This window comes from Cricetulus griseus (genome assembly GCF_003668045.3).
Source record: "Cricetulus griseus strain 17A/GY chromosome 1 unlocalized genomic scaffold, alternate assembly CriGri-PICRH-1.0 chr1_0, whole genome shotgun sequence".
NCBI classification, from domain to species: domain Eukaryota; kingdom Metazoa; phylum Chordata; class Mammalia; order Rodentia; family Cricetidae; genus Cricetulus; species Cricetulus griseus.
The window spans coordinates 35,997,662-36,020,114 of record NW_023276806.1 but is presented as its reverse complement, the minus strand read 5'-3'; the positions used below and the strand labels follow the sequence as shown (position 1 = coordinate 36,020,114).

At 47.0% G+C, this 22,453-nt stretch overlaps 1 protein-coding gene across 2 annotated transcripts in view; it reads left to right on the top strand.

Moving 5' to 3' along the window:
* The window catches only part of LOC100758812 (BCAR3 adaptor protein, NSP family member), a 110,500-nt gene that overhangs the window by 67,696 nt on the left and 20,351 nt on the right, over window positions 1-22,453 (top strand). For both annotated transcript variants that reach the window (XM_027395642.2, XM_027395643.2), the window contains 2 exons: window positions 17,656-17,784; window positions 20,771-21,213. In XM_027395642.2, the coding sequence (XP_027251443.1) occupies window positions 17,656-17,784; window positions 20,771-21,213 (572 nt within the window). The remainder of the gene's footprint in view (window positions 1-17,655; window positions 17,785-20,770; window positions 21,214-22,453) is intronic.

The following is a 22,453-nucleotide window of genomic DNA, read 5'->3' as shown; positions in this document are numbered from 1 at the left end:
TGACAGACAGGTGTGGGCAGGGAGAAGGGGGGGGGGCAGCCTGTGGGGGATAGCACACTATGTTTCTTAAGGAACTGCAGAAGGACTTGGGTTAAGAAAGCTTGGAAGACTTCATTTTAGTGGAAGGCAGTGGGATCCAATTACTTCTGGCCCCTTTGTCTCTGATGACTGATATTTTTGCTTAGGGGGGAGGGAGAGATAGATAGAGACAGTGTAGCTCTGAAATTCACTACTGTACCGGCATCTGGTCATAAGGTAGTATGATTATATTGGAGAAATCTAAGCGACAGAAACTACTATGCAAATTTTGACATGCTGCCTGTCCAAAACAGCATGGACAGAAAGGTGAAATATAGAGACCATGTGGATAAATGGACCAGAAAGGCTTGGTTAAGAACAGGTCATTAAGTCTGGTCCAGTGGTCTTGTCCATGAGCTGCTGTTGTTAGGAGGAATTGCAAGTATAGAAAAGTATAGACTTTCCCACACTGAGATTGAGCCATCTTTGCAGTCATTAAGTGCCACCATGAAGAGAAAAGATCCTGAATTGTGCTAGGATGTTTCACAGGGCTTGACATTTTCTTGTCTTCCCCCTGGCGGGAGGATTTGAAGCCTACTCAATCCACATTTCAGCCCAGGCTATTACACTGGCTGTCCATGGAGTGTCAGGTCCCTGGGACTTGGTTTCATTTGAAACCACCTTCCTCCTGTGAAGAGTATGATGGAGTGACATTTTCTCTGTAGCTGATCCTTTGGTCTATGTAAGCCTGAGTAAGAGTGACACATTCTGACAATGACAGTGGTCCCTGTTGCCTTTGTGCAGATGCATCGTCAGTACAAAAGCCATGATGAGAATCCTTTCAAGCGACTAAGCCTCTCCTCCTGGTGGGTGCTAGTTGCTCATTTATGCCCCCAGGCCTTAAACTAAAAAGCCCACCATAGCTTCTTTGTAAAAAGAGTATCAGTTTCAGGACATGCCTGACAGAAGCTGTGTCCCCATGTTCCCCAACCAACATCAGAGCTTAGATCCCAGCTGAGGATTTTTTTTTTTTTTTTTTTTTTTTTTTTTTTTTTGTTGTTGTTGTTGTTGGAGAAACCAGAGGAGAATCAGGAACAGGGTTAGGGCCCTGGGAAAATCTGTCTGTGATGACACTGAAGAGGTTGAAGAGGTGTGTTTGTGTGTGTGTGTGTGTGTGTGTGTGTGTGTGTGTGTGTGTGTGTGTAGAAAGAACATCCTAGACCTTTCAGTGGAAGTGGGGAAGACTGAGGTTAGAAGAATAGTGGAGAGGCCTCTCTGCCATGGCTAGGGTAAGAGGTCACCAGGACACAGCAGAGCCCCAGGCCCTGCTACTAGGTTTAAAGCCATTGCCAAGGATGACCCAGTGCATTTTAACTGACAAGCAATTTGAATGTTCTGGTTAGAGAGGAAAGAAGTGTGTCATAGTGTTAGATGCCACAGTAGCATCTCTGTCGTCAACTGTCATAGCCCTGGGAGCTGTTGCTGCTCTCTGGCTCTGGTCACAAGAATGTGCCGACTTACTGTCTAGCTCATGAAACCCATAATCAGTGTGTTAATTTTTGTGGCTAAGGACTTTCCCTTGTCTTCTCCTGTAGATAGGTGCATACTTTTATAAAGATGGCTACTCATAAAGGAATGACTATCCCAAATCCTGGTTTTTCACTGACGGACTGGAGGAACCTTTAGAAGACTCATCTGTTTCTCTCAGCTCCACTCACCCACTACATCTAGACCGAGAGGGTACTAGGGGAGCAGGGTTGTGTTCCCACCGGGAAGGAGCCCCTCCATGGCTGCTGGGGCATGGCGACACAGCCAGTTGTCTCCATACCTATGGCAGATATGAAGGAAGAAAGACAGACGAGCACAATAGAGCTTATTGTGATATCCCAGAGGCTTTTAATGCTAGCCCTGGCCAGAGAACTTTCCAGAAGAGGTAACAGTAGGGGCATGTGTGTGAGGCAGAAAAAAAAAAAAATCAGTCTAGAACTTCGAGTGAAAAGGGGATCAGATGGGAGAGGGTGGAGAAAAGTGGGGGACGTGGAACACACAGGCTTATTTGCTAGGAGGAGGAAGGACACACCCCACTGAACAGTTGGGTGAGGAGTCGGGTGAAGGTTCGATGGTTGTTCTGAGTGTGGGCTGAGTGTGGGGAATGTAAGCATCACCTCTCCCAACACAGGCCCTCCAGCCTTCCATTAGTTCTGTGTCCTTGCTCAGTTCATGTCCATGCTCCTGTTGTCCTTTCAGATACGCACCAATATGTGGTTCTTTCTTAGAAGTAGCCATCAGGGCCACCCAGCAGGATCTCTTCTGCCTTCCCTCCCCACCACAGTTCCCTCAACTCCAACTCTTCTCCACATCCATCACTTCATCCCTGTAGCTTGTGAGGATGAAGTCCCCTGTCCCTGACCCAGGCCTGTCCTGTCACCTATGTTCCTCAAGAGCTTCCTTTCCTTGGTGGCACCTTTCCGTGGTAAACCTTAATATCTCCTCTACTTTCTCCCGTATCCTGGGAACATGCTCTGGTGTTCCCCATTCCAAAAGCCACCCCCACTTCCTCATGTGCACTGCTCAGCCCCCTTTCTCAACGACCTGTACATGATCAAAGCCAGTGGCTGCTACCTAACTGATTGATTGGAATGCCCTGCTGCACTTAACATTGACAGTCATTTCTTCCAGAAACTGTTCTTCCAACCTTCAGGAGACTACACCCTCCTCGATCTCCTAGGTCTTTCTTAGCCAGTCCACGCTGTCCACTTGGGCTGCTTTTTAGTTTGCCTCTTCAAAACCAATATCCCCAGCTTTCTTTTCATGCAGTGTTCCATCTCTGAGGTGGGAGCTGAGCTAGGCTCTTCTAATCCAGGGAGGATTCCATGTTGTGTGTCTAGTCAACCTATCTCCACAGTCCCCACCGTCCGGTGAACAACCCCATTCAGATGCCACACCAGCACCCCAGACTCCACCTTCTTCTGAAAACCTGTTTACCTCTTGTGTTTCTATATTGGCTGTTTGTGACTCATGTATCCTTTCAGGACACTTAGATTTCTTCCCTTATTCCACATGTAATCAATCACTAAGGCTTCACAGTGGCAACTAAACATAGCTCTCGTTGGTTTCTTCCCTTCTGTTTCCACCACCACTGTGTTAATTCAGGCCTCATTATCTCTTGCCAGATTTCCTCACTAGCTTCCCAACTGGTCTCCTGAGCCTTCACAGAGCGTTGACATTTCTAGAGGAGGCGGTGCGTCCCCATATTTGAACAAATCTCAAATCTTAGTGCTAGATTCTACAAGGTCCCATCTTGTTTGGCTCAAAAATCTCTGCAGCTTCAACATATTCCTGGCTCTGGTCAGGTGGGCATTCTAGCTGTCAGATGCACATTCTCCCCTCTAGACTGTGAGCAGGTCTATTCTGAGGCCGCATGAGTTGGTATAAATGGACACCTAGAAACATGGATAAGAGACATTCTGGATCCATTTCTCTGGGGAGTTGAATCAAGAATATCAGGCCTGTCATCTTGCAACACATTAGCCTCATAAACTTTGAGATGCTTCTAGCAGCCCTCAGGGGCCCTGATGTGTTCTATCCAGGCAAAGGGTTTCCAGTTGTTTTCTCTATAGATATTCTGGATGACCTTCAGTCTAGGTGTCAGGTAACCCTCATTTCATTAAGTCTGATTAAATTATGAAACATAAGGCCCCAGTCATGCTTCCTCTTATGAAATACAAAGATTCTTCTTAGCTATTAGCTCCCAGATGCATTGTGTGGCTTTGTGAGATACTAGTTGTGTTGTGTTGACTGTCTTGCCCAAGTGAAAAATCCTAGTTGTTTCTTTTCACAGCATCTACTGTAGTGTTTATGTCTTTAAAATAGCTTATTAAGCAAGATTTGTGGGTGTCAAGTGGCCTGAGCTCCTCTGGGAACCATATACCTTTGAAGTGATCAATGAGTTATATATTGCAAGTAGTGAGGTTGCTACAGAGGCTAAATCCATCTTGTGACTAGTAGTTTGGTTTTACTGAAAGCCTACTATGCACTGCCATATTAAGTTCTATACCAGATCAGAGTTCTAAGACAGTTAGTCATGGTTCTATTTTGGAGAGCAAATTTGAAAGTCATTTATTCCATATCCCACACTAGAAGACTATCTGAATCTTTCCCTTTTTCTCTCCGTGTGTTGGCACATCTCGATTTTGCTTCTAATTACATCTCCCAGTAACTGTGATACATTCATTGATTCATCAAAACTCCATCCATTCAAGATGAATTTAAAAAAGGATGGTGTTAGAATTAAGTTGATTTTGATTTTCTGACATCCCTTATTGAAGGGCAAATAGGACATCTATTTTGGTTAAAAGCTATGTTCCAACTCATTTATAATTTACAGTAAGATGTAAATCAATGAGGTTAAATTACCAGTGATCAAAAATTCTGGCTCAGATCTTATACTGTGAGTTCTGGTCATCTGGTCTTTAAACTGTCTTGTCATGGCCCACCTCAACCCCACAGTCTGTTGTCTTCATTCTCTGTAGACCTTTACTAAACACTGCTATTTCTGAATGCAAATCTCACTGAACAGTGATCGATGTCTCATTTATACCATCTCTTTCAACACACATGTATGAGAGAGAAGTATTGTGGGAGTCTCGTGAGGGCATGGTGAAAGGGACCAAAATGATTTAGAGGGGGTTTTGTGCTCAGCCATTATTTCAAGCCCATCATGTCATCAGCCCATTAAATGATTAAGTGCAACCAAGTGACCTTTCACCATAACTGTGGTACTCTGGATTTCTCCATGGGAATCAGGATGCAGGGCTGTCTCATGGAGTGATTCAGGTGTCCACTCCACTTCCGGCTACTCCAGAAACCATCATCTAAGTTTGATGTAGATGGAAGGTCCCCACTCTGGCTGGAGCAGGGCAGTGTGTCCATAGATGTCCTATTGAAAATCTCTTAGTTTATTGGCTAACAGACAAAGGTGAGAAACCACCACCTTCGACCTGAGCTCTGAGTGGCCCAGGGTAAATAACACTTTGTCAAAAGTAAGCCAGGTGCTTGGTACGCCTTAGGGGACAAGGTGGAAGGAGATTTTAGAGTAGATGAATTCAGTGAGCAGCTTTTCCAGTGTGTAAAAGAAATAAGCTCTGTTTGTCTCCTTTGGGTTTCCTGCATTTTCTGAAGCTTAGCTTTCCTGGTCTTCAGTCTGTCTCCTTCAGTTTGGCGGGGGTGGGGGTTGGGGGGGCTTTTCAGTCCCTTGATGTCTCATCAACATAAAATTGAGCAGCAAAAGCCATAGCTTCCTGATGCTGCAGGGTGGGAATGCATAGAGGAGACCTTGCCCAGAGGATGAGTGTGGATGAAAGGAGAGGCTGCCTGCATCAAAGGGAGCCGTAGGCTCCCAGCACAGTGACTCTAATGTAATTAGTTTGGATGTAGGATTAAGTTCCTGCTTGCAGGGTGCTGTACTTCAAAACGCCAATCCACAAAATATTGCAGTTAAATTAGTCTCTTTAGTCTGCATATGGGAGCAGGAGAATTTTAATGAGTGTTTCTCGGAAGCTTGACAAGCACAGAGCTCTGTAGAGGGCCTCTTCTTGGTTCTCATTCATGGCGTCTGAGCCTCTTTGATAAGGGTTTGATAAGTCTGGGTAATGAATAATCTCTTGGACTTGGGCTCTCTGGGGGTTTTGATGGTTTTCCTGTCGGTGAGAGCATCTGATGGCCCTTGTAATCATCATTTGTCTGCGAAAGGGAAAGTCACATACAGCCCGAAAAGGAAGCATCTTCACTTAACTGAAAATTGCAAATGAGTTTGTAATGGTGCTGGAGTGGGATCTGCTCTGTGGGGTGATAAACCGAATAGGTTGAATTGCAGAATGGGGAAACGGTGAGAGCCCGTCTGCAGAATCTGCCTGATGAGGAGGAGGTCCTTCAAGGATTGGAAAGAGCAAATGCTGTCATCCAGGTGCTGAAGTAAGTGTCAGCAGCACTTAATGGAAACAGGTCGCCAAAACTTGTTGAGATTTTGAGTCTCTTTCCTACTGATCCCTTTGTCAGAAGGGGCCAGAAACCTCCACTAACCTCATAAAACAGAGACCCCAGGAGCCTCTGCAGTACCTCTGGCCAGTTTTCAGATGCCTTGTCTCCTCAAAGAGACGTGACCACTTCCAGGCATGGAGTCCTTCTACCATACCATTTGTGCCTCTCTCAAATCCAGGCAGGGAGATGGCAGGACCAGCAGGCACACTCTAGGACCTGGATTTAGGTGAAGGCAGTTGAGCCAAAGACTATCAAAGTGGTTTAAAGTGATCTCCTGTTTGTTCCTGCAGACTCATAGCTGGCAGGGTGAAGTGCATGAGTTGGGAGCATTGGAGAACTACAGAGGGAAGATCAGAAAGAAAGGTTCAAAAGTAAGGGGCTGAGGTAAGGCTCAACCATTAAGTGTTGAGCACCAAGAGGGTGACCGGGCCACAGGGACAGGTGACTTGTAATAAGGCACCCTTTCCTTAAGATCCTTCATTGCCATCTGCCTGGCAACAGTTACAATCAATAGACAACTTTACCCTGGCTCATGACCACGTGTGCTTCAGTGCAATTTCACTGTACTGTCCACATCTGGAACCACAGGCCAAGCCACCATGTGCCCATTAGACTAGAAGTGGTAGGGATGCTTTGGGGCTTTCTGTACTAAACAGGAATGCAAAATTTGTACTTGTTCTTTTCATCTTTGGATTTTTCTTTCCAAAGTTAATTATTGATTTAAGTTAAAAGCTTTGGCATCGATCACATTGTGAACATAAGAAACTTCTAGTCTGTAGAGCCGTGTGCGCACCTGGCTTAAAAGTAGGAGCTGTGAATTCATAGTTGCCAAGATTTATCTTTGGATTTTCATTTCTTTAGCAGGGTGGTGTAGGTGTGCACATGCCACGGTACATGTTTGGAGGTTAGAGAGCAACCTGAGGGTGTGAGTTTTCCCTTTCTACCATGTTGGTCCAGGGATCAAACTCAAGTTGTCAGGGTTAGTGATACCATTCCCCTCTGAGACCTGCTGGAGCACTCTTGCTGTGATATAATAAAGTATTTTAGGTAAGCCTTAAAGGCTTACCACAGGCCACAGGAGGTGAAACAAAACTGATATACTGTCAAATACATACCGGCACAAATGCTGTCTCATTCTGTTTACTTCAGATTGGTACATCCAAGGGCTGGAACTGAAAGTCCCTGGTCCTGAGATCTATAGAGAACCTGATCTCTTTTGGCTGTGGGTAGAGCTGGGGTCATGGAAGTCACTGAGATGTATTTGTTTGGGGGAGTTTATGATCCATTCAGGCAGGGTTTTGATTGTAAAATACCATCTGGGTCTTTTAAAGTCATTTATGGGGCTGGAGAGAGGGCTCAGCTGTTATGAGCTGCTAGGCTCATAACTAAACCGTTTATGTGTACACTTTGGAATTTGGCTTTAAACTTGGCTAGTTTGAAATTCAACAAAAGACGGGGTTCTATAGCACTGGGTTTCTGAACTCTGCAAGGAACATGATGTTTAGATGGGGTTCTTGCAAGATGATTGCAAAGGCAGGGCATTTCAGAGTGATTTGTGGGTTGGCTGGCCAAGACACACGCTTAGGGATGGTTTGACTTTTTCCCATATGGTTAAGACGTTATCGGGGATAGTGACTTTCTTTTTCATGTCATGTTGGGCCTTGTCAGAGTTCAGAGAATCTGAGATGAGAGTCTGACATCTTGAATGCCCCAGCTTGGGTGGCCCAGCACAGCATCCACCATGTCACAGGATTCCTAACTGTGCTCTAGGTAGAACAGATTTCACTTAGAAATTAGACCAATTTTACAGATGAGCTAGACTTACTCACATCAGATTTGTAAATTTGTGAGTGTAATTTCTGGGTAAGATCTCTTGAAAAACCTGGCTTATGGAGTTGTTTGGCACAACTCGATATGAGGCCTGCACCATTGTTGCTGTCTCCCTTAATCTAATAAACTGTTCCAAGGCCCAAGAAAGGAAGCTTTTGTGTGAGATCCCTAATGGCATTCTGGGTGTTGTGGCCAGATAATCCAAAGTAGAACAGAAGAGCCCAGACGCCTGCCTGCTTGTGTGATCCCCAGTCTTCCCTTCTCCCCCTGCCCCACCCCCTTTCTCTCCGAGCAGTTCCTTCTTCTCTGTTACTAGTAATCTAATTTCCAGCCTTGGTCATAAAATGAATGAACAACCAGAAACTTATCTGTGAGAATTTGTTAGATTTTCTGGTTTTGTGTTTTTTGTTTTCCAACTAAATGTTCAAGGCTCCAAAGAAGGCATAATGTACACAAGGAACTCTCAGCTTTGAAAACATCTCAAAACTTTCTTGTACTCCTGTGTGAGGCTCTGCCATCTTTGTGTCTGTGGCCTTGTGAGTCACCTGGGGCCAACTGTATATAGGTATTGAGGTTGAAATCTCTGAGTCATTTAAGGCTGAAATCTGTGCGTATCACCGAGGATGGCTTCTTATAAGAGACCAGCCTCATCTGCGTAGACAGAACATTTACTGACCTCCCCCCCACTCCCAGGCTCCAGGAATTGCTGGCTTTGAACTTGAACAAACAGACTAAACAAAGTTGTGTCTAAGTAGAGATTAAAGTGTGTAACAGCTGGTTTTTATTTTTTAATTCCATTAGAACTAATTTCTCAGAGGCCAGTGAGATGGCTCAGTGGGTAAAGGTGCTTGCTGCCAAGCCTAACAACTTGAGTTTGCTCCCCGGAACCCACGTGGTCAAAGGAGAGACCAAGTTGTCTTCTGACCCACCCGCAACCCCTCCACACACACCATCAGTTAATCGAACAATCGATCAGTGTAATTGAAAATTTATTTTAATAATCTCTTAAAGGCCAAACTTCCTGGTGGATTTTATTCATAGGTTACATTCTAATTTTTTGGTAAAAAGAAACTTTTCATGTCTGTTGTTAAGAATCATCTTTGGAAGAAGTTTCTGGTTCCACATTGGTTCAAGCCAAGTGTCTGCCTGTGCCGGGATTCTTTGTGAGTATTAGCTTATTCTATGAGGTGAGAATTCTCATTCCTGGGTGCCAGGGAAAAAGTCATGGGCCTAAGGTCACTCTTCTTTGACTGGCCTCCAAAATCTCTTCCCACAACTCAGTGACAAAAAAGCTACCAAGTGGAAGATGAGCAGATGAGCACAATTCCTGTCTCTGTCAGAAAGTGCCTGCTCGGGCACAGCTGTGTGAGAGGCTCTGGGCTAGGCTCTGGGGTCCTAAAGCAAATGAGGCTGGATTAATGTCCTGAGGGTCTCTCAGACTGCTGCCTGCAGTCTTTGAGTGGACTCGTCCACTTTAGATAATTAGCTTAAATTTCAAGCTCTTCCTACACCTTGTCTCAATCCCCTCTGGCTGCTCTCCAGCCCCCTCCTGGATTCCAGCCAGGATGCACAGTCAGCATCTTTCCAGGTGTGTCAGTCTCCCTTTCTGTCCACACTACTAAGGCACAAAGAAGGGGACATAAGGGACAGTGTATTCGGGAAGCCATGGAACAGGAGTCCTACATGAGGACATCATAGCAAGTTACTTGGGGGCCTTATGGAAAGAAGCTGGGTTTTATCTGTAGGTGACTACGAGTCCTTGGAGACATGTCCAGTATTTCTCCAGGCCTCCATGACTTGTAGACCCAATTCAGAGCCAGCAGATTTTATGCAAATTTGTGTCCTCTTAGACCTTCCCCCCAACTTGGTCTCTCATGCCCATTTCCCCATCATTTAGTTCTGGGCCAGTATCCTCAGTATTCATGATCCTTTCATGAGTTGGGTCTCCAGACAAGTTCAGAACTGATTCCAGCCAATTATCAGGTACAGTGTGTGGCAAGGCTGTGGTTGGGCTTGTGGAGCTGTAAGGAGAACAGGATGAGGCAGGATGGGGGGGTCTGGGCCCCTGGCCCTTGTGGACAGGAGCCCTAGGAAGGGAATTGCTTTGTATTAGAAGCCCATTAATTAGGGGCTAAGACTGAAAGACATTCAGGATCTCATGTCTGCCTTAGCCTGGTGCAACTGTGACTAGAATCTCTTGATATGAGTCCTGACTCATTTGTAGGGGGGGAGGGTTGTAGGACTGAAGACAAGGAGATGGAGAGAGAAATCATAGCAAGTGGCTGCTGCAGATGTTCCAGAACAAGGATCGAATTCAAATGGGAAGCAAATCAGGGATTGTTCATTAACCAAAGGTAGTTCTGAGGGTCATTTGGGTTAAGAGGTCAGAGGATATGCCAGTGGCCAGGAATGACTGGGTTTATCCGTGTGGACCTCGGAGCCTGCCGCTCACTGGAAGGGGTGGGAATGGAGACAGGAACATTCAGCACATGTCAAGTGACTGCCTTGTGCCTCTGCCCTGCTCCAGCCAGCCCTCTGCCCACTGCAGCAGATCTGATCCCTCTAAAGAAAGACCTTTGTGTACCTGTGCCTTCCCAGGGAGAGCGTTTCAGTGGCATTGTTCACAGAATGAAGAGTTGACTCTCAGCCCCTAGTGCCAGGTCCCCTGTGTCTGATCCCTGCCTTGCTTAATTAGAATTGCTTTGGTCACAAATGAGACCCAGCTCATACTGGCTATGTCTCAAGGTACTTTGCTGTCTGTTATGAGGGTTTGTGCTTAGGGACTTGCACACCACGGGAACCCCAGTCACCCCTTGTCCCTCTTCTTTTGGAGTGTTGATTTCTTCACCCTCAAAGCCACATTGGTTTTTCCAGGAAAAAAAAAATATGGAAGTGAAGTAACTACTAGGCTACAAGTCTCATGGCATTTTCACCAGAGTGGGACAGTGTATCTTCTTCCAGAGTAGATGAGGGGCCCTCTCCCAGGCCACCAGTGATGGCCAGGAAGAGATGCTCCATACCACATGCCTGGAGTGAAGATGGAAGTGTCCTTGGGGATGGGGGGAAGGGGGTTGGGGGACTGGAAGTAGGGGTGCAGTGCTGGAGACACAGGTCTGTATCACACCCATTATTAAACCTTTGTGGATTTCAGTCCTGCGTTCCCCAGCCCAAACCTCTAGGCTACAGTACCCCGCTATTCATTATCTCCCCTAGCTGGGATGCCCAGGGTCTTCCTACGCTTCTCTTTCAGTTTTGCCCTGGAGATGCCCCTCATTGCACTAGCCCGTCCCTTTAGCCCCACCCAAAGCCCCGTGGAGCTGTCTTGAGAACAGCTCCGAACCACAGTGTTCCTCATTTTGACACAGGAGAAAACCCAAAGACAAAGGGGTGGAGTAACTCACACAGGCTGCCGAGTGGGGAGTGGTAGGGATCATATGGCACGGCGGTTGGTCTGTCCCCAGATCTCGGTGTTGGACTGTTGTGTGTGTGTGTGTGTGTGTGTGGTCTTCCCAGAGAATGTGCCCCTCTGGAGCCTCCATACCCTGTTCCCAGCCCCATGCTTCATCAGGCCCCCAAGTGGCCCTTCCACAGGAGTGCCGCTGCCACTTCATGGTGATTTGTACAACATAAAATTCTATGGGAACGGGGAGCTTTCCTTACAGCCAGGGACAGACTTAAGCGAATATTAATTAGAATGCAGACACCGCCCTTCTGTGAGTCTCCTTCATACAAATGAGCCTCTGGAGCATGCTCTGGGGGTTTCTGGCAGATGCCTCCTGCCCTCTCTCAGCCGCTGGCTTAGGAACTCACATTGCCTGCATGTCCAAGCCCATTCTTGTGCTTGATTAGACTCTGGTGCTCACTCAGGAGACTCCGGGCACAACTCCCCCTAGGCCGGAATAGCTTTTTCTCCCTTGAGAGATGCTGAAACATGGGTTTCCACAGTAATGGAGGTTCCCAGAACGTCCTCAGAGCTGCCTCTGAACCTCCAAAATCTGTCTTGCAACATTGCCTGCACTCACTCTGGCTACTCCAGCTCGCCAACACCAGACTTGTAAAGTGTGGGGGCTACAGAAACACTCCTTCCACAGTTAAGAGTGACAGTCACGGTTTCCAAAGCCATGCTCAGCAGCTACTATCAGTTCTGGCTGAGGAACCGGGCCCTGGCAACCTGGCAGTGAGCGCTCTCAAGAGGGCTGATGAAGCCTGAGGCAGGATCCGTTGCCTAACTGCTGCCTCCCCAAACTCCAGCCTTTCTGTTGTCTCCAGCACCAGACCTCAGTATGAAGTCTGCCTATTTTACAGACCTAGATTAATAGCATCTGGATGTGGTTATAACGACAGCTAACATTCGTGCTGATTCCTCTGCCAGAGCGTGTTCCAAGTCCTTACAGATACCCACTCATTTGGTCCCTATTAACATTATGTGGCTTATTATCCCCACTTAGCAGACAGGGACCCTGAGGCTCTACAAAGAATTGATGTCACTTGCCCAAGACCACACAGCTGTTCAATATTACTGTGGCCTCTGGATTGAGGTGGCCAACTGGCCCAGGCTCTTAAATGCTGTGCTGTAACATCTGTTAACATCAGGTTATTAAGACACCAGTGACAGCCATGTGTGATGGGGAATGCCTGTAATCCCAGCACTTGGAAGAGAGAGGCAAGAGGTAAAAAGACTTCAAAGCCACCCTTAGCTGCACAGTGAGTTCAAGACTGGCCTGGACTGCGTTTAGCTTTGCCTCACACAGCAACAAGAAAATGCTAATGATCCAGATTCCCATAGAAGACATCAATTTATAGTGATTTATGAATTTTCTAGCCAATCTTCAATTTAGCTGGGCAGTTGTGAGTCTCACTTACCATGTCCATCTGCTCACACATCAGCTCTCTGCATCTCAGTTCAGACCCCTATGCTGATGGTGGGACTTGAAGCTAATTTACACAAGGGCCTGGGGTAGAGGGCAACCTTGACACAGGAGATAGGAACTCTGCTTAAAATCAGGCAAGCATTAGAGTACATGGTATGGGTCCTGCCTGCCTCTGCCTCTGTCCCATAGGATTGTGGGTGGTTTCAGCTCCTGGAATGAAGCTGCAGGGCTTGTGGGCAGAATGCCCTTGACCCAGAGTTGAGTAGCTTCCTTTCTTTAGGCAGTTGAGCCCTACATAGCTGTGGTTGGTGCTCATGAGAGCTAGAGCCTATGGCAGGCCGCCATCTCCTTCCCCTCCAGGCAAGATGAGGAGGAGCGCTCTGAGGTGCTGTCCTCTCTACATGGCATGGCCGCTGTACACATGACCCCTCAGCTGCAATGGTTACCTACACAAGACTGCACAAAATTAACCATGGAGGACCAGGTGTGGTAGACACACCTTTAATCCCAGCATTCAGGAGGCAGAGCTTTGAGTTCAAGGCCAGTCTGGCCTACATAGTGGGTTCCAGGACATTCATAGCTACACAGAGTAAACCCCTTACCTCTCTCTCTCTCTCTCACCCCCACACACTCATACACACACACTGGTAGGGTCCTCATGCTCCAGTGTATAACACAATCCTCGTGTGCATATGGGCAGCACTGTGGGGACTTAGTGAGTAAATAAACAAGTGAAAAGGGGCACTTGAAGTTGTCATGGAAACTTGAGTGTGATAGTAGGGTCCTGAGGAGAGTTGGAGGGGGACGGTTAAGGGTGGATATGACCAAGATAGATTATGCTGTGTACACATAGGAAATGTCAAAGAATATGTAAAAATAAAATACTTCAGAAGAACATGAGAAACAGGGGAATCAGGCCTGCCTTCTAGAATGAAGTTCAGATTTGGTAGATAGATGGGAGCCTAAAGAGAAAATTGCTTTATTGCAGTGTAATGATCACCGTGCGAGAGAGAACCGATTCCTGAATTTTCTTGCTGTTGTTTTCTGTCTGGCAGCCGGAGAACACTCATCTCAAGGAGCTGAGTTTGAGGCTCGCCTGGGCTACCCAAGACCCGTCTCCAGCAACAAGTTGCATTAATTAGTATATATGATTGAACAGCTAGTGAAAGTTTTAGAGGGCATCCACTCCCTCCAAAAGCCACTGCTCACTCATGTGGTGGCCCTAAGTGGTTCCTACCACATCCCTTCCTCAATCCGAGAGATGTTGAACAGGCCCCCCACAGCAGTGAATGCTGTGCTTTAAAGTCTGGTCTTCACCTCAGTTATTAGCGAGGGTCCACGTGAACCCTCTCCTTTTCTCTCCTCTCTGGGTGCCCCTTGTCACCCCCACCTCCTGTAACACGCTACTTCATCCTGTTTGTGAGCATAGACGCCAAGAGCAGTAATTATGGATTTTCCTCTAAGGAGTCAGAGCAAAAGTCACAGGATAGCCAGCTGAATTCGTAGCTTGGGTAGCAAGGAAGAGTGAAAAGTGCTTTAAAGGCTAGCTTACATTGTAGCCAGTGCAGAGAAGGGTGGGCAGGGGAGCAGTGATCTGGATGTTGGGGCTCAGGGAAGACAGCATAGCGGCAAATAGGGGAATAGCTTCCTGGGTATGAGCAAGTGAAACCTACAAGGAGAGATGGCTGTGCATGTTTAGATCTTCTACATTGTCTCAACCCAAACCTGGAAGCCGGCTTAAGGGAGACTGCCTGTCGGGTGACTAAAGAACAAGTGGGTTCACAGTATGGCTTCAGGTCAGCCACCTTGAGGGGAATCCCCCCCCCCCAATCATAGGCTTCATAAGGCTTCACAGTAAAAACTGGGACCAGTTGTCCTCAAGTTAGTGCGTGGGCCCCATGGGTATCTGTGCCCTAGCTTTGTTACAGCCTTCTGTGCTGTTGTTCCTAGCTGTGGCTTCCCCCTCGTGGTCTAGGCTATTGTTGGGGTGCTGGCTCTCACACACTACCCCAGAGGTCCCTTTAACTCTGCAACTCAATCTTCCTTGGCTAGACCTCAGTGCAGCATCTTACAAAAGACAGTGAGAACATCATCTTTGAGCTGAATGGCGGCATGCACAGGTAAAATAAAACCACAAATGATTTGGGAGAAGAGAAAAATCACCACAACCAAGAAAAGCCGCAGAAGCCTCATCCTGGGATGTTTGTTCCTGAGGCATTCCTGAGTTCTTGAGGTGTTCAGGCCCTGCCTGAGGCCCAGCTGTGGGGAAAAGGTTGACAGAGTTCCTTTCTCATGAAACTTTGAGTCTAGCAGGAGCTAAGACAGATGACAGACAGCCATCAGTTGACAGCGTGCCATCTATACGTGAGTCTTCAGATGTAGCTTTGCATAATTAATGCCAGGAGCTGCCAGTGCCAAACACTGTCATGTGAAGCCCACAAATGCATTGACAGCCAGCCTTGCTCATCTTTGATGTAAACTCCGTTCATGAAATGTCCCTCGCTAGGCATAATGGCTCACACCTTTAATCCCAGCACTCCGGAGGCAGAAACAAAAGCATTACTGTGATGTAGAGGTCAGCCTGGATTGCATAGTTCTAGGCCAGTCTGGGTTGCAGCGTGAGACCCTGTCTCAAACCAAACGAACAGAACCACCTTTGAATGCCTGTGCCACAGCCGAGAGAGGAGGAGGAGGAGGAGGAGGAGGAGGAGGGTGGGAGGAAAAGCGAAGGTTCCCCAGAATCCACCTGCATCTCACTAGCCAGCACTGTGAAGGGCTGCACGCACAGCTAGCCCTGAATCTGATCTTGCTGGGCTTGGTGGGGGACTGTTTGGGGGAACCTTTCCTTGTTAAGCAGTGTGTGAGGAGTAATTCTGTGGGGGTTTTTTGTTGTTGTTTTTGGTTTTTTGTTTGTTTGTTTGTTTGTTTGTTTGTTTTTGAGGCATCTGGAGACCAAGCTGGGGAATTTGGGGAAGCCCAGGGACCTGGACTTTCCTTCTTATAGAAACTTCAGGGAATGGGGTCACATTTAGTGTGCTTGCATAATTGGGGGTGATTCTAAATCCAACCTGTCACCATTGTCACCACCTTGAAACTCTGCTGCCATTGCTATGCAACGCTCTCAAGCTGTTTGGGGTGAAGAACCAGTTTTTCACTTAATGACAGTAAAATGTTATTCAAGCTGGGTGTCTTAACGAAGGTTTCTATCACTGTTATGAAACACCTTGTCTAAGGTAACTTGAGGAGGAAAGGGTTTGTTTTCAGTTTACATTTCTAGGTGACAGTCCCTCACTGGGGGAAGTCAGGACAGGAACTCAAAACAGGGCAGGAGCCTGGAGGCAGTAGCTACTGCAGAGGCCATGGAGGGGTGCTGCCTACTGACTTGCTCATCATGGCTTGCTCAGCCTTCTTTCTTGTAAAACCTGGGACCACCTGTCCTGAGGTGGCACCACCCAAAGTAGCCTAATCACATCAGTCACTAATTAAGGAAATGCCCTGCAGGCTTGCCTATAGCCCAGTCTTATGGAGGCATTCGTTTTCAGTTGCAGTTTCCTTCTCTCAGATGACTAGAGCTTGTGTCAAGCTGATTAAAAAAAAAAAAAAAAAAGGTAGCCAGCACATTGTACCCATATACCTGTAACCCCAACACTTGAGAGGCTGAGGCAGGATTATTAATTCTTCCTTAGCCAAGGCTATAGAGACAGCAAGACCCTGTGTCAAAGAAGGGGGGGGCTTGGGAACTGGAGAGGTGGCTTAGTGGGTAAAGCTCTCATCACACAGGCATGGGGACTAGAATTTGAATTATCAGAACTCTATAAAAACAGGTTGGACATGGTGACCAGTAGGGAAGAGAGAGACTGGGAATTCCTAGAGCCAGCTGGCTAGCCAGATGAGCCAAAATAGTGAACTCTGGGTTCAACCAGAGACCCTGCCTCAATATTTAATAAGATGGAGCTCAGTCAAGGAAGATGCCCAATGCCAACCTCAGGAAACCACAGGCACATGTGTGCATCCATCCACATGCAGATGCAAACATTCAGATACACATAATATAAGCAAAAGAGTTATCTGTAACTCGAGGGCTGGAAAAATGGCTCAGCTGTTGAGAGTGTCCAGCACTCACATGGTGGCTCATAATCCTCCGAAACTCCAGTCAGTTCCAGAGGATCTGATGCCCTTTTCTGGCCTCCAGTCATTGTATATGTGTGATGCCCAGGCAAAAAAACCCATACAAATAAAATTAAAACAAATAAAAGCTTTTAAAAAAGAAATCTTTAAAAATTATCTTAAAGGTTATGTATGCCCCAGATGTCTATTATTAGATTTAAGGGTCATAAAGCTGCTCCATCTGCTTAAAAACTTTTATAAGCTAACCTAATTCTTGACCTGGAGTTTGCCTATAGCAAAGCATAAAAATTAAAAAAGAAAAAAGAAAACCCAGAGCCTTTGCTACCAGTCTCAAGGACTGTGCTTTGGGCTACACTGGCCCTGAGGCCTGGAGTCAAAGGCCATTGGGGAACTGCTGTCCTTCCTAGCTCCATGTTAGGGCAGTTATAAAAGAGAATGAGGAAGCTCCCATAGGAAGAGAGCAGCCTAGCTGTATTCCTGCGTCCCTCACACCTCTTGCTTAGCTCATCGCTTTTTGAGTCCATTCCCTGCCGGAGTTCCATGCACAGGTGAAGATTTTATTCTGTACCTGCAGCTGGGGAAGTGAAAGGTCACAGCTAATTGGAATCCATCTTCAGTTCCCTTCTTGAATGCAGCTTTGGGTCTGCATTGGTTTGCTCCGAAAGCAGAGGACCAGTGAGGGGGCCATCATCTCTGGCTGACATGACATGGCCTGGCCTGGCCTGGCCTGGCCCGGGAAGGTAAGGTCACTGTGGACTCTGTGTTGCAGTTCTCCAAGGAGAGGCACATCATGGACCGGACCCCTGAGAGGCTGAAAAAGGAACTGGAGGAGGAGCTGCTGCTGAGCAGCGAAGACCTACGTAGCCATGCCTGGTACCACGGCCGGATTCCCCGACAGGTATGTGTTCTGCTCCCCCAAGGCAGCGTCATACTGATGGCGCCATTGGGTCCAGCTCACAGATTGCAAAACTCTAGTGCTATAAAGTGACTTGACTTAGATCTGTCTCTAAAGAGACCTTGGGAAGAGCCAACAGTGTGACTCCAAATACATATATGTGGACAGGAGGCTGCAGTGGCAGTGCCAGCTGCCGGAAGTATGTGTATGGATAGGGTTCAGATAACTAAGATCTTGGCCAGTGGCTAGAGCTTCCTACCACTTGGAGCCTTTTTTGAAGGCAGTGACTTATCTCAGATGACCAGGTGGGTGGCACATACTGACAAAGCCACCCCTGCTCCAATTGGGCCAGCAAGTGTCTGTCTCTGTTTTCTCTCTACTGGTCATCCTATGACCCAAGATGGGGAGGAACAGGGATTATTCCAGGGACCACAGCTTCATGGACCAGGGTATCTTTCATGTGGTTGTCATCAACGTTTTTATATAATAGTATAAGAATTGAAAAAAAAGTATAGGTAGTCTGCAGAATTGAAGTGTACAGTTACCCATAGATTGTTATTATAAACATAATCTGGCCAGTCATTAACCAAGGACAGCAGAACAGGCAATGGATGCCCAAGTCTAAGGAGGATGGTAGAACCCAAGTGCTGGGATTAAAGTTGTGTACCACTGCTGCCCAGCTTAGCCCCAAATTTCTTAACACTGTCAAAGAAATAATTCTTATTCTGATCTTGATCTTGATTTTGTGTGTGTGTGTGTGTGTGTGTGTGTGTGTGTGTGTGTGTGTGTGTGTAATCTTAAAATTGATTATAGAGGGAGCTGGAGAGATGGCTCAGCAGTTAAGAGCACTGACTGCTCTTCCAGAGGACCTGGGTTCAAACCCCAGCATCCACATGCCAGTTCACAGCTATTTATGACTCCAGTTCCAGGGGACCTCACACCCATGACAAAATATCAATGCACATAAAGTAAAAATAAATAAAAATTTAACACATTGATTGTAGAAAATATAGATAAGAGAAAAGAAAATTAAACTTTTATCCCTAATTGTCTCCCCTGGAGATAGTCTTTGTGAATATTTTGGTGTGTATCTCTCCAGACCTCCTCAATCAAGTAGGAGATCTGACTGCTTCCTGTGGCCCGCTTTCTTCACTTAATGATGTGCCCTGGGAATTGGCTCCGGCTGTAAAATACCCTCCTGCACCAGCGCACACTGAGTATATGTCCATCATACACATGCATCACAATTTATTGCGTACTTAGAGTGTTTCTAGCAGTCTGACCAGCATCCTGTAAGTAACTACCATGTTCAGACCTATAATTCTTTCTACTGCCTCGATTCTGGGAAATGGAATTTCAGCGCGAAGATGTATTTTAAGGCAAAGATGCAATTTTAAAGTAACCATGGTAGCATACTATTCTGAGCTAGCAGAAGTATATCATCACTTGGATGCTAGAATATCCTAGAAAAAACCTGCCATCACCGCTGTCTTTCTTAGTGTTCTAAGAGGATGAACTCTCAGTAAGACATCATCCTGGCCTAGGTAATGGAAACCCCATGGCAATGATAACAGTGTGGCAGTATTCTAACCCTTTGAAACTTTCAGCCCATCTATAAGCAATAACATTGTCTACATCTTATAGATGATGTAACTAAGCCACAAAGAGCTTATATAATTTGTCTAGTCACATATCTGGGGCAGGATGCAAACCTAGCTAAAATGACTGACACAGTATAGGTTTTTGCTGTAAACATCACCATCATAGTGTTTTCCTACTTGGGGGTATCCATTGTGTGACACGCCATTGTATATGCAAATGCATTATCTTTCCAATAACCTTTTGAGTTGAGGGAACCTTAAGTGACTTTTTTTCTAGCCTCCTAGCATGTCCAGAGCTCGCCATGCCATCACTGGTCTCATCCTGCTTCGTAGATGGGAATCTTAGGAAGATGTCTAGGCAGCAAAACAGCTCCTGCTCCTCCTCCCTTCACTAGTTAGAAGGAAAGTCAGACCCATAGGGAATACAGTCTCATTTCTTGCTGTTTTACATTCTTCAAGTCTGTGTTAATGTCATGTTCTTGTGACCACCCTCATTTGAAAGATCACCCTCCCAAGACCCTGTCTCCAGTCCAAAGTTTTCTTTTCCTTGACAACATCTGACACATACCAGTGGCTGTCTGTCCTAAGATGAGAGTGGCTACATTAAACATAGAAAGCCCCTGAAGAAGTACTTAGTCACTGCTGTGTCCCCTGAGCCTGCAGTGGTGCTGAGCATGCACAGGATGGTCAACAAAGTTTGGTGTTTTGTTTTTGAGAGATCCCAGGCTGGCCTCAAACTGACAGCCTTGCTTTAGTCTCCTGAGCACTGGGATTACACTGTGGCCATATCCAGCTAGTAAATAGTTCTTGAGTGTGACCTTTAACAAACTAAAGATCTGATGAAGGAAGGAGTGCTAGGAGATGGCTCAGTTGGTAAAATGGTCATCTTGTAAGCATAAGGATCAATCCCCAGAACACACTTAAGAAAAGTTAAAGAGAGAGGTGCAGAGAGAGAGAGAGAGAGAGAGAGAGAGAGAGAGGGAGAGGGAGAGAGAGAAAGAGAGGGAGGGAGAGAGAGAGAGAGGGAAGGAGGGAGGGAAAGAGGGAGAAAGGGAGAGAGAGGTAGGGAAGGAGGGGAGAGAAATGGGGGGAGAAGTAAAAAGGAAAGCCAGGTGTAGTAACAAATGCAATAGGGAGGCAGATAGAGACAGATTCCTGGCTTGCTGGCCAGCTAGCCTCGTCTACTTGGAAAGTTCCAGGCCAATGGGAGGCCCTGTCTCAAAAAAAAAAAAAATGGGTTGTACCTAAGGGCTGACACCCTAAGTTATCCTCTGGTCTCTGCATGGATGCACACACAGAAAGGAGAGTCACAGCAGCAGTGACTTCTGCTAAGCTCTTGAGAGGATAAGTTTGGCTCTCTAGTTCCTCATTCACCATTCCGTCTACAGGTATCTGAAAACCTTGTACAGCGAGATGGTGACTTCCTGGTTCGAGACTCCCTGTCTAGCCCAGGAAACTTTGTTCTGACCTGTCAGTGGAAGAACCTCGCTCAGCACTTTAAGATCAACCGGACTGTTCTGCGGCTCAGTGAGGCCTACAGCCGAGTACAGTACCAATTTGAGATGGAGAGCTTTGACTCCATCCCCGGGTTGGTGCGCTGCTACGTGGGCAACCGGCGGCCTATCTCCCAGCAGAGCGGTGCCATCATATTCCAGCCCATCAACAGGACGGTGCCCCTCTGGTGTCTGGAGGAGCGTTACGGCACTTCACCAGGCTTCGGCCGGGAAGGCAGCTTTACTGATGGAAGGCCTGATATGGCTAAGAGGTTTAGCCTCACCACGGGTAGCATCCAGGCTCGGGAACACAGCTTGCCCCGGGGAAACCTCCTCAGGTAGGTCCAAGGGGTGCTGGGGGCCTAGTTTAGGCCAAGGAGTGTAGAGAATATTGCTATACTCACTGTGAGTGGACAGCTGTTACCAGGCGTGCCTGATTAGCTCCCAGTTAAAGTGCACCAAAAGCAAATGGCAGAGCCGGGTGTGCAACGCACGCCTCAGTGCTTTGAGGCAAAGTGGGAGGATTGCCCCAAATTCGAGGTCTTCCTAGATTATACAGTGGGAGCCCACTTCAAAAAACAAAAGCAGCAACAAAAGGCACAGGGGCTGAGGAGGGGAGAGGCTGATCTGAAGGCAAGGGGATGTTTGGAGGACACTGCAAAGAAGAGGGGCCAGAGGAACCTGGAGAGTCGATTGGTCAGTCTAGAACAGAGGGTCTACGTAAGGGAGAGATGTGTAGGGGAAATCCTAGCTAATGGTGGAGGCCTTTGTGGTTACAAAATCGCGGTATGGTGAACAAACCCTAAAGCAGAACTGGGTAGCAGTGCGCATAGACTGAGGAGAGAGACTGAATGAATGAAGCAAGAACGTCAGGGTTTCGGGAGGGACCTAGGCTGAAAGCAAGAGAGAGAGCTAGAAGCTAGGCTTCTGGGGTCTTGGGAGTTGGAAGGACACTGAGAAGACCACCTAGGCAATACACCAGTGACATGGGGAGAGAGGCGTGCCTTGGAGGAAAAAGTCATTTGATCTGAGCAGCGACTGTGGACATGCTGTTGTCAGCATCCAGCAGGGGTCACTGTTGAGGTCTCGGACTAGGGACTGGTAGTGTGGGAAAGGATTGACTTGGAGAGAACAGATAGGATTCGAAGGACTGGAGGTGTAGAGGGGGCAAACTCTGTGCCCCTGAGAATGAAGAGAAACATTCGGAGAGTAGGGCAGGAAAGGGCTGAGAGGCGAGCTCCATATTTGTATAGATCTGGCTTCCAGAGCTGAGAATCCTTCATAGATCCACCTGTCAGAGCGGGTGTGGGGGAAAGCAGCTGAGATGTAGACTGGCCCCATATTATGCAGCAGCCCTGCCCCCACTCCTGGCTTCTGAGTGTCTAAGTGAACGTGTCCATTCTCCTCTCTGCTCTTCTGTCTGGGCCAGGAGAAAATATAAACTATAATTTCTGTACGGCAAACCGCTTCATGGAACACAGGACTATGTGAGTAACATAAATTACAGCTGTGCTCCTATTAGTCAGCATCTGACTCAGAACCTGTGGCTCCAGGCTGGCTCCATGTGGCTAGCTGTGC